At 36.2% G+C, this 19266-nt stretch overlaps 1 protein-coding gene across 1 annotated transcript in view; it reads right to left on the reverse strand.

Moving 5' to 3' along the window:
* Positions 1–19266, reverse strand: part of GPC5 (glypican 5) — a 643456-nt gene that overhangs the window by 407559 nt on the left and 216631 nt on the right. Inside the window, exon 6 of the mRNA XM_010006360.1 lies at positions 18474–18594. Coding sequence (XP_010004662.1) covers positions 18474–18594 — 121 coding nt within the window. The remainder of the gene's footprint in view (positions 1–18473; positions 18595–19266) is intronic.

The following is a 19266-nucleotide window of genomic DNA, read 5'->3' on the forward strand; positions in this document are numbered from 1 at the left end:
GGGAAAGAACCATAAGTCACACTGAAATATACTACTATATTAATAATAATAATAAAAGCTTTTAGAAAATAAGTTACAAAAGTAAGAATTTATAAGGAAAAGCATATGGAATTTGCAGAGAAAATTCAGTTAAATTTAATTGTATACATTTTATAATTCTAAAAGAATCTTTCCGTGGATCTATACATGTTCCAAAAATAATAAGTTCAAACTCACATTTTGATCAGTTACAAGTGCCAGATCTTTACCTTGCTGATGTGCTCCTAGTCATCTTCCTTCAGCCTAGCAACTGCTCTTCAGAGGTGTTTTATTTATTGCTTCTTTTTTTTTCCTTTTTTTTTTTTTTAAGGATAACTACAAAGTCTATAATCTTTATCTTTCCAACTAGATCAAACTTTATCCATGTAACATTTTAGCTACTGCCTTACTAACACTTGGAAATTATTTTATGATATTTCTTTGAGAAAAGGTTCTGCAATATATTTTTTGCTTGACATATTAGCAAGATATGTTGTTCTGCCACAATAGGCTATCTGTAAAGTCACATTGTCTCTTAGTACATTTTCTGTTTTCTTCCTTCCCATTTTCCCCTAAATTGATTAATGGTGGATGGCGCAGCAAGAACCACCAGCCCGTGAACTGACTCTAAACCCCATCCCCTGTCCCCCTGTGCTGCTGGGGGGAAGGAGGGAGAGGAACCAGAAACAAAGTGATTTGGGCTGGGGAAGAAGGGAAGGGTGGGGGGTAACATATAAGCACTGCTCTTTGTGTGATCTGTGGCCTGTGTGTATTTATTGGTATGAAATTAGATTATTTTTTCTTTCCCCAAGTTGAGTCCATTTTGCCTGTGACCTTAATAGGCAAGTGAACCCTCCCTGTCCTTTGTCTCAACCCATGAGCTTCTAGTTGACCTTTGTCTTCCCCACAGTGTGAGTGTGTGTGCGGTGAGCGGGGAGCCACGTGTCTGGTTCTTTGGTGTAGTGTTAGGCCCAAACCACAACAGCCATCTTTTTAGGTCAACAGGGTTTAGTCTGTACAAAAACCATAATAAAGTGACACAACGTTTAATCTTTGCTTACTCTGGCCATAGCCAAAGTATTCTTTCTATAGAAACAGATGACACATCCATTCTAAATAAACAGATTACTGGATTGCTATGTAAACTTCTGTTGTTAACATTTTTTACTTATTGGGTTTTTTAATTTATAATTCAGACATTCCATCAGTTCCATTTAGGACTTAGAAAATCCCAAAATCTTCATAGAATTTCCTTCCCAGCTTTACAATCACCTAGAACTGAGGTACCCCATTTCCTGGGCAAGCACTCTAACAGTCCACATATCAGCAAAAGTTATCTAAAGTGATCCCAGTCCTGGTTTTCCTCCTTGCAATGAATCCACTGCAATCACAGGATGTAGTATGCAACATTATTGTTTTAAATAAAATGTTTTCTTATCTCAGCAGTCTTGAGGTAACTCGTGTCCCACACTGCTTAGCAGATCAGAACCAGGTAAAAGCAATCCTCTCCTACCTATTTGTCCCTCCAAATCACTCTAAAACAGAAGACTCTGCAAACGAGAGTGAGGAAAAGAGCACTGAGAGGTCTGGCAGGTGAGAATCTGTAAGACTGGTATTTCTGCTAAAGCCTTGTGTCATTAAAATATGCCCTGAGTTAATTAAGTACTCTCAAATTACTCCCAATAAATCAGCTCATCAGGGGTTTTTAATGAAGTTTACATGTCTGGGGAGCTGCTAATAGGTTTTAAGAACCTGCAGAATTTTTGTGGTGCTGAAAAGTAGTCAATTTGTTCTTTAAATAGAGCTGACTAAGGTTCACACAAAGAAATGCGAAAAGAACTTGGTGGTGCCCACAATTAATGGCATTCTGTGCCTTTGTCAAAATACATCGGAGAAAGATACCTCAGTTTGGACTGTGATCATTCTAGTATGCCAAAATAGAAAATTGAGACATTCTAGGATTTAAACTGTCTCAAGCCTGAATTGCCTCGAGATGCCATTTTCCCTTTGTTTCAGGGCAAGCCTCAGTCATCTGTCTAAATGACTCAAGTGGGTTTGAGCCCAGGCTGCAACTTCGCTTTCAACAAGAAAATAATGATAGCTATTCACATTTTGTTATTTTTTATTCTAGAAATACACACAATACCAATAGACTATTTTCATATCCTGAAGTAACTTGCGCATTTCACATGCTGAATAATGTAATTGTCACACAAGTTTGAGAGCAGTAAAGGTAAGGTTCAAAAATAGTTATTATAGTGCTTGAAACTTATTATTATTTTAAATGCACTGGCAAAAAATAGGGAGAGGGAGAGTGAAAAGAAGAGGGAGGGGAAAAGATAAAGAAGTTGAGTAGGATTAGAAAGAATTTTATAAAATTAATACAATACAGGCCAGAGGTAAATTTAATTAAAGCTATCTTTTCAATTAAAAGAGCAATTTAAAATTGGTAGTTTTTCTATTTTTGAAACTTCCTAAAAAACTTTCTCAAAATCCCCCCAAACTGTTTGGCTGTATTTTTATTTTTTTTTCCATTTTCTATGTTTTTATACACCATCGTTTCTTGATAAAACTTCTGATCTCCAAATGCTGCTAACTGAAGACATATCTTCCTATATAGGAATATATAAATCTTTTCACCAATGTGTATGAAAACAGCTTTCTTACAAGTGAAGTTTTTTGAGGTGACCCCTTCACATATATGCCCTCAGGTTTAATTTTACTTAATTCTAAACACCAAAAATATAAATGTCCATTTCTAGCACCTTCAGAGTTTTACTGCGGTCATCCAAGAGAAAATAAAAACAACACTTTAATGCACTAGAACTGCCAAAGGAGGTAAGTTGGTTCCTTGATTTTAAAAATAGGTTCCAGAAACTAAATTCCAGTTTACTCTCTGATCTTAGTGACTTCCTTAAACAAGATTACCTTAAAAGAGATGAAAAAAATCAGACAAATATGATGAGTGGTTTCTGGTTAGACATGACCAGAATGACAATATAAGCAATATAAGAAATGACAAATGCAATCTTAATATTATATGTAGCAACTAATTGGTCCTTGGCAATCAAGGCTTTCATCAGTTTTATATATGTGTATTTAATATATTTGAGTTTTTTGTTGGTTTTTTTTTTATTCCAGTGATACCTAGATAAACAATGCTAATTTTTTTTGCATTGTGATATTGGAATTAGAATATCATGAATGGACACTCCAAGTATTTTTCCAGCTATAGGCTGCAGCTATTGAAGTTCTAATAGGAGATGCCCAATAGATTTGAACACCCTAAGTTCCTTTTGATCTTAGCCCCTTTGACTGAACACATGGACTTCTCCGTGTGGAGAAAAAAGAAAGAAAGAAAAAAAAGTTAAAAAAAAAAAAAAGTAGACTGTTTTCAGAAGGATAAGTACTTCGTGGTTCATATTCTACCTTACCTGGTAGTCCTCTTACAAAATGAGCAAGTGCATTTTCTTCATTGAAAACATCAAGAATTCCAGGAAAGGTTCACTGCTCATTTGAACCTTAGTCCTAGTGGCCCATTTAATAAAAGTAACAGTTGAGAAAAGAAGAAATATTCCTGAAATGCTCAGGTGACTCCAGTATCTGCATAGATCTTCACCAGACATGCGCAGGATGATTCATATGTCTGCCTGATCACAAGCTTTATGTCTCCTTGACCGTAACAGAGTTAACAAGATTAAAAGGACTTTTAAGGAATGCAGAACATTTTAAATAAAAAGGATATGTGAGAAGTAGCTGTTCAGATTGATCCTACACTGATAAGCTGCCAGAAATGTAAAGGCAGAAAACTAACCTACCTTTTTATTTCCTTGAGTAAGAAGTTCTCCAGCAGTTCCAAAGCCTGGGAACCAGGCAAACAGATTTCAGCAAAAACATTCTCTCTCTTTGAACTCAAAGGCTAGTCACGTAGAAAGAAGTCAACTGAATCACAGAAGCACATTAAGCCATTCATGCCTTTAGGCAGACCCCCAGAAAGAGTAAGCAGATTTCCACAATGAATTGCATTTAGCATCCATTATACATCTGCATGATTACCTGTTTTGGGGCAGGCACCAGATGGACATATGTGGCATTTGCGGCCCATATACCTGAGAGACAAAGTACTGACACTTGAGACCAAGCTGTTGAATTTAAGAACTTCAGGGAAACAGAGAGGTTTATCAACAGTACTCTTTGAACATTCATCTCCAGTGCTACTGAGCAGCACATTCTCATAGGAAACCCATAGTGAACACCTGGATATAGCAATCTTATCTCTGTGGTAGCAACACCAGAAATCAAGCAGAACCGCAGTGACCTACTGAGGGGAAAAGTAATCACAATTGGAGATCCTCTTCATCCTCTTGCAGTCATCCTCTCACTGGAAAAAGAGATCCCTACTCGGACTACAGGAAGACTGCAATGGTGGGCAAATAGTTCATCAAGAGAAGAAATCACACTTGATTATCTGTCTGCAGTGAACTCTGTGAGTCATGTTGATAAGATATCTAAAAAGCGCTGGTGACGAAGGTACATATAGGTTTTAAATTACAAAAATAAATAATTTTAAAAGGCTCTAGAGACAACATTTAGGCTTTTAGGAGGAAAACTGAAGACTAAACTATCCATAGTAGCATTCACTGAAATATTTTCAGTGTCACACATAGGGCCAAAAATAGAAGTACAGGGGCAAAGTTTTAATCTGCAATTGAAGAAAGAAAGCAAGTAAAAAAACATTCAGATTAATCAAGAGAAGTAGACACGTCTGAAATGAATGGAGCTGTTACAGGAGGGACTAAATGCAGATGAACTGTAAAGGAACCAGATGGCTGGCATTTCAAACAAGGCTTCAAAAAGCTTGTAAAGGAGTTCTTAAACAGAAGAATGGGGTAAAGCTGACAGCTGTGATAAAGTATGTACTAGATACAAAGTGTTGAACTGTGGCACAAAGGTGCCATGTTCAGAGAAGGACTTCCAGTGAAGGATAAGGCAGAGGATAGCAATAGTCAAATGGAAATTGGAGAAGTACAGAGTGAAAGGATCCAATTATTATAATAAATAAAATGCTTCCTGAAGTGCTTCCATGACACTATGGAACATCATGCTCCAAGGTTATGATTATAACTAACTGTTCAAAATCAGTGTGAGACTTACTTGTTAAGCAGTTTGTTACGTGTCTGCATATTGCAAGGGTATTAAATCACAGGATGAAGAAATAAAGAAAGTAATTGTGAACAGTAGATTTACTGTGATGCAGGTCCAATACAGAAGTTTACTTGTTCTCACTAAAATTCATATTGTTATATTTATTGACATACTGTGCTGCAATTTATTTTTTTTTTCTTTCACAGATCTGTGTGCTTTGACATGAAAGCTCAAACAGAATAAATTTAGCAAAGACCTGAGTAAATAATTCTCCTGCAAGGCAAAGTCAGGGCAAAGCAGCTAAGAAGGAAATTACAGTTTAACGTAGCAGAATTTGAACTTCGTAATCACTTTCACTAATCACAGTAATTTATTATTTGCACTTTAAATACCTCCCTATCTCTCACCACAATCAAGGCAAAAGGTCTTATAGAGGCTATACACACTTTCTCTCCAAGTTTTCTGTGTAAGTAGTCACTAGCTAACAGTAAGAGTTCAATTCAGATATTTTAAACTAGTTCTTTCTGTTAAACTAGTTCTTTCAGCCATGGCTAACTGAGTGTCACACTTCTGTGTTCGAGCAGGAATTTCACTGTCCTAGACCTCCATACCAATGGAAAACAGAGAAGGGCAGAAATCCTTTAAAAAACAGTCAAATATTTTGTGGGATGAGAGGAAAAATACAGGATTCTTAAAGAAGATGGGAAGAGGAACTAGGGAGGGTCAGGAAACAAAACCAAGAAGCTTGTAAGGGGAGACTGGACCTGAGAAAACTACTCAGTTGTGTCAGTGTGGAAGAAGGGTAGAACAGTTCTCTCTTCACTGCAAATATACGTCACGTCAACAGGTGGAAAAGAAAGGGAAGAAAACCTTTTATCTGAAATTAACTAACAACACTTCTATTGTAAAACTCTTTTGTCCCCACAATTTATTTATTTTTTTTGTGATTTGAACAGCCTGGATTATGGGCCAGTGTACCTATTGTATATCTGGTAATCAGATGTCAACTAACGCCAGAAATGGATAATAGTTACTTCTAATGATTTCGAAGTTATAAGCAAGTTACAAGAAGGGAAAATTCTGATCCAAGTGTTATCATCCATGAAAAACTGGCTCTATATACTATGTTCAAGAAATTATAGGTAACAGGATTATTTTACAGCTGTCTGCAAGTATTTTACAAATTCAGTTCGTTGTTTGTTGTTGGGTTTTTTTATTCCTGCAGCTGTTTATATCAGTGCAGTAAGGCAGTCTATAGATCAAGTTGGACTATTCCTCAAGACAGAAAAAGAAGTGCAGGGAAAAGAGGAAGCAGAGGTGCCTCGTCAATGTCCCACTACCAAAACAGCACTTCATGTAATTATCAACAGTTCAAGGTTAGGCAGGAGAAAGAAGTATCTCCATTTTCTCTACAAATTCTGACCTGCAAGGATGAAGACAATGAGCTTTGCAATCAGATTAGGGTGGGTCCTTGACAGCAGAATTACTAGATCTTCCTCAAAACTTTCATCTGTCTGCTCATGAATATAAGGTCCATCAGAAACAGACAAAGGTTAAGAAGGTCAAAACATGGAAATATTTATGAACATTAACAAATTGGCAAGTATACTGGTTTTATGCCAACAAGTAAGACAATATTACTTTCAGCATGTAAGGTCTTGGAAAGTAATTTAAAGAAATGGATGCACTGACGTATATTTGAATGAGACAGTTCCATCTGTTTAATAAAATATATCAAGCTTCATTTGATTACAGAATTTAAAGACAACAATATTTCAAATGAAGTAACTTGTAAAGTTAAAGAAGCCTTGTAAAGAGATATATAAATATCTATTCAATCATATTACTATTAAAGTTATGATTTTTTTATCACAGAGTCACAGAATGTTTGGAGCTGGAAGGGACCTTGAAGATCATCGAGTTCCAACTCCCCTGCATGGGCAGGGACAGCTCCCACTATAACAGGCTGCTCAGAACCCCATCCAACCTGCCCTTGAACACCTCCAGGAATGGAGCTCCCACATCTCTGGGAAGCCTTTTCCAGTGTCTCACCACCCTTACACTTAATAATTTATGCCTGATCTCTAACCTAAATCTCTCTTCTTTCAGCTTAAAGCCATTAGTCCTTGTCCTCTCATAGCAAGCCCCTGAAAAAAGTCCTTAACCATATTTCCTGTAGGCCCCTTCAGGTACTGGAAGGCCACTATGAGGTCCCCCCAGAGCCTTTTCTTTTTCAGGCTGAACAACCCCAACTCCCTCAGCCTGTCCTCATAAGAGAGGTGCTCCAGCCCTCAGATCATTTTCATGGCCCTTCTCTGGACACGTTCTAACATCTTTCTTGTGCTGAGGGCACCAGAGCTGGATGCAGTATTCTAGGTGAGGTCTCACCAGGGCAGAGTAGAATCACCTCTCTCCCTTTGCTGGCCATACTTCTTTTGATACAGCCCAGGATGGAGCCTTCTGGGCTGCAACTGCACATTGGTGGCTCATGTCCAGCTTTTGATCCACTAGTACCCCCAGTTTCTTTTACACAGGGCTGCTCTCAAGTGTGACCTCCCCCAGCCTGTATTCATATCTTGGGTTACCAAGATGTATATGTAATGAAGCTTGAAAAGTTTTAGCTTTTTTTCTGTGAATGTGTTTTTTTTCTACTGTGTGTTTATTTTAGAAGGAATTTAGAATCAGAATTCTTAACATGCTTTTTTTTGGTTTTGTTTGGGTTCTTTTTTCAAATACATTACTCAATTAAATGCAGAACAGTGTAATGTTCCTCTTTCTGGAATATTCATCGCAAATCTAACAAACAACCATAATCTGCCAGGACATTTTTGTATTTGCTTTTATCACCTCTTGAAACAAAACCTAAATTTCAAATTGTGTAGCACAGCTTATTTCTGACACTTCTCCTTAATCCATAATGCTGATCAGTTTTGCTGAGGCTTCAGGCAAATTATATATTTCTCCTTTTGTTCTGAGTCTTCAATCACTTGGTGGCTGACACCCTCAGGATAACTCAAGGGTTTTGCTGAGCAAAATTAATGCCCTTAAAAGATAGGGTGGAGTTTCAAATATGGATCTTATTATCCACAAAGATTTCAAATGCACATTACAGGAGAGAAAAGCAGTTTATTGCACCATATGCAGCATACTATGGTGCTGTTTTCTACAATTTCCTGCACTTTAAGGAAGCAAAAGACTAGGTATATGAGTTCTTTAGGCAATAAATAGCCCTCAGAGATAACATGGGATTCCTGTTTACAAGATTTCAGAGCAACAGATTGTTTTCCAGTCTGATATTTTTTGTGCCTGCAGAATGCACTGCTTATTGTACAGACTAGCAAGGAGAACAAATTATGATGATGCCTGCAGCAAATTACTTGCTCTGTATTGCTGTCCACGGGCCACCGATTCAGAGGATTTCCCAGGACTGAGACTAAAAGGAAATAGCTTGTCTCAAATAGGAAACATTCAATATACTCAAAAACAATGTATCACTTGTCAGGCCAGAAAATCTGTGAACATCAACTTTTTTTCTCTCAGGAGTTAACTACATGCCACTGAAATACTGCTGCATTGCCTTTTTTGCAGTGCTTTGTGCTAATGTAGTACTTGTTTTAGATATAATAATTTTGTACAGTAAGTGTTGCATGTATTCTAAGAAATTGTCTTATAACCACTGATGGTAAAGGAGACTTTTTCCTAGTGTTTTCTTAGCTGTAGTTATTACAACCTCTTTTCATGGCCATAGCATTTACAGTGGCTATTCCCATGTGTTCTACCTGGCATGAGTTTGCACAGTAGTGTTTTGCTCAGCCACGACACTGGAACTGGCAAGAAGCAGCAGACTTCTGTTTTATCAATACTTACAGAAATGTACTTTTGAACTGATCTCTGCTGATGTGCAGAATCCACACTCAGTAAACTAACTTGGGGATGCAGCCATCAGCCAGCATTAACATGAGCATGTACGCACAGTACAGTCATCTTGCTTATTCCCTTAATATGTCAGTTTAGAGGAACTGCTCACTCATTAATTTCCAAAGTACTGGGGAGATTGGTACTATGAGGCCATCTAAATGCCACTTAGATCTTAATGATACCTGCTATAATACCAGTTACTGCTCCACTCCTTCCTTTTTAATGATTTTGTTTGAATATAAAGCATTTTGTTACTGTTTTTATGGTATTGACAGACTATATCTGTCATTAATTAGTACTAACAGGAATAATAAACTGCTTTTCAAAGTTTTATTGATACCTTCCATCCTGATGTGATATTTAGTTGCTGAGTCTCCACTCCAAAAAGGCTGTCAATGCAACTAACTATGGGATGGTTTGTGATATTTAGTAAATTAGAGCCAGTAATTTGATTTTCTGACTGAAGAGTTGATCTCCTGTTTTAATTAAATCTTTTGAAGTCTTATTTGATATGAAAGTCTAAATTTCTCTTTCCTTTTTATCTGTTTTCCAAGTGTGTCAGTTTCAGGATATTCCCCTTTCAATCTTTTTCTTTACCTTCTTTTTTTTATCTTTTAATATTGTAAAAAGCCTATTGATTTCAGCAGTAGGCATTATAGCATTGTACAGGGTGCTGGTGTCCTGGAACAGGCAGTAGAGGCTGCTGGGGCCTCTGTAAAGAGGGGCCAGAGCTGCCCTAGCCAGACACACAGTGGGTTGGTCAGAGCTAGCTGGAACCAGCCCCTAAGCCAAGATGGTGGGACCTTGGGGAAAGCATATTTAGGAAAGGGTTAAAAACACTGGGCAGCAGCTGTGGGAGACAGCAGCTGGTAGAATGCAAGAGAAACAGCGCTGAAGACATCAGGGTTGGAGAAGGAGAGGAAGGAGGTGCTCCCTGCATTGGAGCAGAGATTCCCCTGCAGCCCATAGTGAAGGCTGTAGTAAAGCAGGTTGTAAGATTAAGGGTACCATATTAAAGTTAATCAGACTAGTAATAGTTTTATAATTTCTAATGTGATAAATACCAGTCAACACTAACGTAATAAAAATGCCTATTCATAGGATATGCCCTTCTATTATAAACGTATCAATTGCATTTTGGTTCATTGTCAACCTGACCTGTGAATGCAAAAGACAGAATGAGAAATGTTGTTTGTACTGCAAGTAGCTGAGGCTTGTATGCATCTCTATAAAGTCCGATTATTGTTCCACATGACAAAAAAAGGATGTGGCTCTTCAGGCATAAGAAGAAAGACTATAGAAATCTGGATCCCATTAGGCAGGTCACTTGCAAGCTGAATTCCTAAACTTATTTACAGCTGATTATACACTAAGTGGCATAGTTGCTTATGCATGATAATTGATTCTCTAAATGGGAAGGAAGGTCAACAGTAAAAGTAATCTGCAATACCACTCCCTAAACAATCCACTACTGAAAGTACTCAGAGATCAGCCAGTTTTAAATTGGTGTTCACTGAAAATTAAGTGCATTTCCTATATCATTATTCTTCTCACTCTTCACAAGACTTCTTTGGACTTAGATGTTATTCAATTAAAATATGAAATTAGGCATTGACAGCTTCTTCCTTTCATATAAATGAAATAGACAACAAATTTAAGGAGGTTTTTGCCTTTTTTTTCACTAAGAATTAAAAAGTACACATAGCCCAAAAAAATCCCAAGACATTTTGGATGAGAGATTCTTCCATAACAAGTAGCTGCCATACATTATGAAATTTCTCACATCCATTTGTACTGTTTATGAGGCAGTACCTCACTGCAAAAAGAGGGGATTTCCTATTCTCTGATCAAATTATAGAAGAAAGCAAAAATGTCCAACATTTACAGACTGACTCCTATGCTTCTGTGGACCCCAGCAAAATGAGTAAGTTGAGTGAATACCATTGTGACTACAGGACCAGGGCCCTGAAGCCCTCTTCAACTCTCTAGTTTGTCTCTATTACCTATCAATATATATATTCCTTTCTTTTCTAAATTGTGATTGGGAATGAAAGCCAACAGAATCTCTTCCTTTTAACTTCCAGAAGTGCTATTACCTCCATGGAGTGGGGAACAAAAACACTTGCTTTCTTTGAGATCTATAGCCAGTTATGGGAAGTTTGAAAGAAAGTATTAAAAATTAAAATATAAATCAATTTTTAAGAGAGTCAGGGAGTATACAAAATAAGTTATAAAGACAAAAAAATAAAACCCTTTCCAAAGTTTTGCAAATAGAGAATTTAATCAGATTTTCTAAAGTAAACAATCTGTGCCCCAGATCATACTGATTGTCATAGCTGTAACTTCCAAAATCTCAAAATCCTCTTTAACTTAATATTGCACTTAAAAATGAGAAGATAGAACCATGTTCCTGTTTCGCAGCAAGCAATTTAGGTGCAAAATAGACTTTTGTAGGGAGAATCTGCACCATAATGAACACTTCAGTTAGTGTCACTATCCACCTAAGTAGGCAGAAAAAGCTGTCTTGTTTTCTGTACCACTGCACTAAATGGAGAATTGATAGTATCTCTCTGCTGCATCAATGTGTAGGTTTTGTCATTGTGTACTCTGTAATGCTTTTAAGCAACAGAAGAAGAAAAAAGCAAAAATACAAATGCTAGGGTTTAAAACTTTTTTTAAAATTAGCCCATCATGTAGAATTTTACACAAATTTGAAAATTAAACTTAGCTCCAGGAAGCTTTATAAAGTGTATGCTTATTTCATTTTGCTATTTACATTAAGAGAAATTTAAAAAACCCTTTTCCTTTAAGCTCAAGTCCTACTTAAAAAGACACAACACCAAAATGAGGATCATTTGTGCTAAATGAATGCGACTCTGATTAGTCTTTAACAACTTTGGCAAACTAGTTAATGAGAAACAAAATAAACAAGAAAAAAAACCATATTACTCAGGCTTTATTTAAATTGTTGACAAAAAGCAATTGGTTGTTGGTGTTTGTGGTTGGTGACCTCAATATACTCCCTAAGCACTCCAACACTGTGATGCATGGGCTTAACTTCAGGCCCAGGATCCTAGTCAGATTTTCTGTCTCTGCCTTCCACCTGTAAAGCATAAGTAGGCTTGAGTTTACATATCAATTTCCTATGTCATATGGTCAGCTCAGAATGTTCATATAGCTTTTTGTGTTCTGACTGTAGTGGTGTAGTGGTTTAGTGGTTAGGGATTGCAGGGTGAATGGTTGAACTTGATCATCTTGAAGGTCTTTTCCAACCTTGATAGTTCTGGTTCTATGACTTACAAATATGAAAAGACCACCTTTGTGAGCAACAAAAAGGGCATATACCTTCATTACCATCCTCAAACCAAAGAAAACCTTTTCACTCTCAGGAGATACAAAAGCATCAGTGATCCTGCACTCTAACCTACATTTTTGAGGTTGGCAGTTGAAGTGTATTTCACAAGGAAGAGGATGAAACCCAGAAAATATTTTCCCATCTCATTTCTAGCTGTTCAATATCTTTACAGAAATTATGCCAATATCTTGCATGTAGTGGTAGAACTCAGGTATTTAACATCTCTTTGGCACCACCTGGCAGTCAGAGGGAGCTCAAGTCAATACAGAGTGATAAGGCAGCTCTCTGTACAGATGCCAAAATACAGAAGCAACTTGCACAACATATATGAAATAGGTTTCTCTGTCAAATAGGAATATCCGAATATGACATGTCACTCTAATATAGTGCTATCACAGTGTGCCAAAAATTGAATTTGTCCAAGGGTTTGATTTCAAAGACAGTAACACTGTATCAGTTCCAGAAATAAGAGAAAGAGCCAACATATCAAATATGAAAGGGAGAGCCAACAAATCACTGGGAAAAAAAATTAACATAATCAAGATACCAAGCTGTTCTGTACCTTTGGAAGACACTAAAAAGTGGAAAAGGCAGTAAAAATGAACTCTAGAGTAAAATTAACATTCAGACATGCATTTGTAGCATGAACAAATAAACAGAACAGAACTTACAAAGCGGTCTTTCCTATTGCATCAAAATAATAATTAGGCAGTTTAGGAGCAAACACAGATGAAAGCAACTCTACCACCAGTGAATGCTGAATGGCTTTGCATAAAGTGCACTGAAATTTTGCTTGCCAATTACCTCTATGGTGCAAAGTTCTATGGGACAAAGTGCAAGATACAAGATATCAACAATAAAAATAAAAATAAAAAAAAATTAAGAAAGGGGAAAAAAAAAAGTTTTGAAAGTGAATCTCCAAAAGCATGTTACTGAAGAGTGTACCAAAGTAAGGTCCTAAATATCTGAGACTGTTAAATGTACTCTTGAGAATTCTCTCTTTCCATGAGAAAGAACTGCATTTCAGTAATCAACAGAGTCATCAGAAGGTGTAATTCATTAAATTTACACAGCATTTTGAACTATTCTAAGAGGCAGAGGGATTTTAACTATTAGATGATTATCAGAACAAGCACAAACTTGATATCAGTGATCAAAGGGGAATATGACTGCAAGTGCCATATCTTGCATATGAATTATTTTAAAACATTGTTCTTTGTATATGCAGATGAGGACTCAGGTAATGTATTCCATCACCATTTCCAGTATGAACTTAAACAGCTCTTACAAAAACACTTTTTAATTTGCCTGTGCTGTGGTACATTAATAAAAGCTTTAAAAACACAGCTGGGAAGTTTAGTACTTAGTATGACGAATCAGTGTCAAAACAAAATCTCATTATTTTTGCAACATTTTTGAGCTAGGTAAATGAGCAGACAATGGCATGGTGCAACAGTGCTTACCACATCATAATAATGACCAGTAATAAAGGAAAAATTAGATTGCCACCTACATTTTGTCTTAGGAAGTAGTGCCTTCTACTCACTTAAAGGATGTAGGCATCCCTTCCATTAGTGACAGCTTTCAGGCTTTTGTGGAGAAAGCAAATATACCATGTATATCAGCTAGCAGTCTGGTGGTATAGCAGTATAAGATGTGATCCCTTCCAAATAAGTTCAGGTACATCTTTTGCTGCACCTAGAAATAGGAAATTATTTTCCTACTAAAAGCATTCAAATTTCCAGTATAATCAGTAGACTAGCAGGTGTTTCTGGAGATCTCCAGAGGGAGATTTGTTCTGCCTAAGTTAGAAAAATAGAGGTATTTTCTACTATGGCAAGATTTCCTAAAATTAGGAAGCATTTATTACACCTGTAAATATGAGCTCCAAGTAGTGTCTATTATTTTCAAAAGTAGTATCTTTTTGAGACTGTCTTCTGAAAGAAGCAATATATTGAAATGACTGAGGTCCAAGTGCCTGTAATCACAACACCAAAATATGATACTTACTTCATAACATGAGTGTTTGTACTTGTAGGAAAGATAAATTAATAATGTTTTTTAATTACTGGGGAAGAAAAAAATAATTACCATTATTATTGCTGCCATATGCAACTGACTTTTCTTATCATGATTGTCTATTTGAGTGATAGTTGCAGATTGCAGTACACAAAAGAATATGCATTGAACCCATTATTTGCCTACTGTGAAGATAAATTGATGAAGAGCCCATCGTTTAAATCTCTCCAAAGCACCAGTCTGTACAAGTAAGGATCTTTACAAAAGAAGGTGACTTTGTCAAGCCATTTTCAGCACTGACTGGTTTAGCAGAGTTTGTGTTACTTCCTCTAATTGAACTTTGTTGCTGAGAATATGAACCTGTGGAGTCCAGAGCACAGATTATAGCAGTCAGGGTCCAATGGTACCAAAAAGTTCTATTGATTTTTGGTAAATCCACTATTTACAGAAAAAAGAAGGAAGATTACTGTGAGTGTCTCACAGATGAGACATACTAAGAGGAGATACTGTCACTTATGAAACAAGTGGTTTAAAGTTATCAGTGGTTTAAAGTTTTCAAAAATAATAGAATCCAGAAAACAGAGTATGTTTATGTATTTTAAAGATGATTATTTGCTTGAGGTTTTATGCACTTGTATAACTACCTTGTAAGAGAAGAAGAGATACTAGGAGACAGAAAATAACATCTGTTCTCTGCATGAAGGGCAGAATCATCTTTGATCTGTTTTCTTATGTACATTTTAAAAATGAGTAGGAAGGGATCTCTAAGATACCTTTTCTTCTTCTGTTATTTGATAATATTTAATCATTTGTACAATTAACACGTACAGTTTTTCTGAGAACTCTACTGGACCCTCCCTTAAGTGGGTTCTCGCTTTACATCTCAGAATATTCCCTTTCTTCTTGCCCTCATGCTGGAATTCTTGAAAGCAATAAGGGAAATTTAGTGTAAAAAGTAAGAAAGGGGTCACCTGCTTTGACGACAAAGAGGAAAGGTGGTTTCAAAAACACTGAATCTTTCTAAGAGTGTTCTTCTACCATGGATTTACTAAATTAAAATACTTTTTCTGGTATGGAAGGACAAAATGTCATCAAGGTGTATTTTTCAATCTCACTTAGATTATGTTTCTAAATGCAAAACTGGTCATCCTCTTCAGTTATTTTTTTTTTTTAATTTTTTTTTTTGACCCACTAGCAAAATATATATAATCACAAAATCACACAGAATCACACAGAATTTTCATGGTTTGAAAAAGACCTCTAAGACCAATGCGTCCAATTGTCAACCCCTGCTTACCTCCTCACAAAGAAAACAAGAATAAAAGCTCACCACTAGAGCATGTCTTGAAGTGCCTCATCTACATGGTTTTTAAATCCTCCGGGGAAGGCGACTCCACCACCTCCCTGGGCAACCCATTCCAGTGTACCTAAACTCCTTTTATATTGTGCAAGACTAAAGAACTGCTGTTATTCTTGGTTGGAAGCATGCATTTATATATGACCAAATGAACAGTTCTCTAAAGTCCATGGAATAAATCTACATATAAGGGAAGCATAAAAAAAATCAACAATGTGCATGTGTCTGATTAAAGAACTGAATTCTACCTGCAAAGATATGCCACAAGTTATCACTGATCAAATTACATTTCAGTGCACTTCACGATTTGTACTGTGAGAACCAGAAGCAGAGCTTCTGATTCTTTGTCCTGTATTGATATTTTCAAAGTGGTAGACTCTCTTCATTCCTGCACAAGCAAAAAAAAATCCAGCTATACTTACCACTGGTACACAGAGCTCTGACTTTGGTTGAGAAGGAAGAACCGTATCTTATCATGACATCATGAGACAGAGAGAAATGCTACTTCAATACCCTGCATCTTGAAATACTTAAAAGCTGATGTGGAAAGTCATATAAACCTGAATTATCACTCATTTCCTTTTTCCTAATACCGAGATCAAGTGGCAACATAGAAAACACAATTAAATAACAAAAAGATACTTGTTTAGCAAGCAAGTTTAAAACAATATGGAATTTATATTAAAATATATACAGTTGTCTACACAAATTACAAGTTATTTATCACCCTGACAATCTGAGTTCCCTTAAATCTAAATAAAGGTTTCTAAACTTTTACAGATTTCAGAAATTATTAAAAAACCTGAACAAATAACAGCTATTTTAACTTCTGTAGTACAGTAATACTGCCTGGATAGCGTGCAGTATGACTGTATATCTCTGGAGCAACATCACAATTTATTAAGCTCCCCTTATTTAATCCCCCTATCATAAGCCTGATACTCGTAATTTTCATATCACAAAGGACAAACAGGCAATCTTTTGTATTTGAATGTCTAATTTATGCTCACCATCCTCTTTTCCCAAGCAGTAAATGGTAGAGAAGAAAGCATTTTCTGCAGTTTCTGGGTGCTTTTATCTGAGGAAAAGCAGTTATATGTCATGTCTCTAAGGAATCTGATGCTCTCTTATTTCCCTGACCCTATTTCCATTCTGAAAGAAAGGAAACTATCCCATAGAAAGTTAACATATCTGGAGATCAGTAGGACTTGCAGTATGGAAATTATATGTCCTCCTCAAGACCCACTCTAATCCTTTGAGACAAGGGCATATAAGTTCTCGAAATACCTTATAACAGAATTGTTCTATTCCACTCTTTTAAACCCTCTCTCAAAGAGGAATCAACACAATTCCAAGTCTCTGAGGAAAACAACACAATAAACTATACAGTTCAGATTTAATATCAAAGAAGGACACTCCTGATAGATGAAAGACCTTGAGACTTACCCAGTAAGATTTGCAATGTTTTTCTTTGCACAGTAATTTGTAGTTCTTAATTGAGTCATAGCATCTCTTTGGAGGGAAATTTGTATTCCTTTTTTCACCATTGTAGTCATCATTTTAATAGAGACAAAAGCATTCTGAAGCTAGAGGGCTACAAAAGGTATTTCTTTTAAGGAAGAAGGAATAATGATTGCCTTTGAGCTTTATCTGGATGACACTTCTCCCAGAAAATAATCCTACCGGTAGAAAATATTTTTTAGGGTTTCTTTTTTCTGTTTCACTGCTCTTTGTTATCAAGAAGAGTTATTTTTTACAGACAGAGAATTAGTATAATAATGTTCAGCATGGTTCAAGTGCCTTGCTTATTTCAACTTCAGAAACAATGTTGGAAACTGTATTTAAAAGCTGCCAGGAAGATGGAAAAACAAAATTAAAGCAAGTCCTTAGGTGAAGCTAAACGCAATAGATGATGAAAAGCTGTCTAGTTTCTTGGATTCTCATGTCTGAGGAACGAGGTCGAGAAGGGGAGTGGAGACCATAGAGGTGCCAAGCTTGCTTGCTCTCCCTAAGAGTGCTCTCCTTCTAAAAGAGCAGATGGGAGCATACTGAGTTAGATGGATCACTGACAATAAATGCCAGTAGAGCATTTCTTATCTCTGAGTCTTCAGATCAGAGGGGAAACTTGTATTTTTAAACTGAATATGGAGCTGTCAGTGAAATAATTGTTGGTTTCAATAGAACCAGGTTTTTGTGCTGTAGTTCTTGGCTATCTGTGCATATAGATACAGCATGTAACAAAAGAAAACTGTAAACCTTTAAATGGACTACAATACTATGATTGTGCAGAACCATATTGAAATTAGCTGCCTTGTAAGCCTTAAATATAGTAAGTCACAAATACATATATCAGGTAACATATGCACATAGTTATTATCCCTAAATTGTACTGTTTGGGCTTCTGTACGCTTACTGCAAAGCTGACTTGTGGTACTCACAGGTACAAATGATTGAGCTGTACAATTTTTTCTTCCTACATGTGACTACTACATGCAAACAATTTAACTAAACAATTTTTAATAACCAAAGTGAGACAGAGAGTAGGTGTTGTTTTGATGTTGACATGTATCGAGCATTAATTAACCTTTAGTTTACAGTAAATTATTACTTTCACTACTGGAGTTGTCTTTAGTACCGTATCTATGGATAAAAGCAGCTTACCTGAATAACATGCTTCAGCTTGTCAATAATTTGACTTATTACAGGATCTGTTCCCTTCACTTTTACTTCTGGATTTGAAGACTGAGCTTTGATTCCATTGCCAACCACACGATGAGTATAGCTAGTTTAATACACAAACACACAAAAATGGCTTAGTAAGCTATTCTACTCTCAGTCATCTTCTAGTTCGTATTAACTCTTATGGCACCAACATTCACTTTAATGAGATGCATTAATTTTATGCATATATTTTTCACAGAGAAGAAATACAGCATAATATAATTACTACATTCCACAAAGTTGCATTATTTATTATAGCTTTAAGTTTACTACAAGAAAAGAGTTTTGAAACAACAAACATTCAGCCCTCTGCATGGATTTTTTGTATGTGCAAAGACATTTTGGTTTTGCAAAATACAAACTACATGGTGATTGTCTAAAATTACATGACATTTCAGGTTTTTAAAACAAACATAAGTTCTACACATGCAGTATGTTCAGAACTACACCTTAAGTTTCCTATTGTTTTTGTGAATGAACATGCAGACAGTTTATGTCAGGAAAACAGCCAAATTGTGCAAAACTGATTTAACAGTACATAACTGATACAAGTACAGAGTAGGCCAAAATTTACATAATAGATAGATATGTAAAAAGAAGCAACATAAACCAGATATATGTTCATTCAGAAAGAACTGCTGCAGTAAGTAGAACATTGTTTCTAATATATCAAAACTCAAAATAGCAAGATTAAAATGAACCATCTATCAGAATTCTGTAGCTTATTAAAATG

The sequence above is a fragment of the Chaetura pelagica genome, unplaced genomic scaffold, assembly GCF_000747805.2.
Source record: "Chaetura pelagica isolate M959 unplaced genomic scaffold, ChaPel_1.0 scaffold29, whole genome shotgun sequence".
Classification (NCBI taxonomy): Eukaryota; Metazoa; Chordata; class Aves; order Apodiformes; family Apodidae; genus Chaetura; species Chaetura pelagica.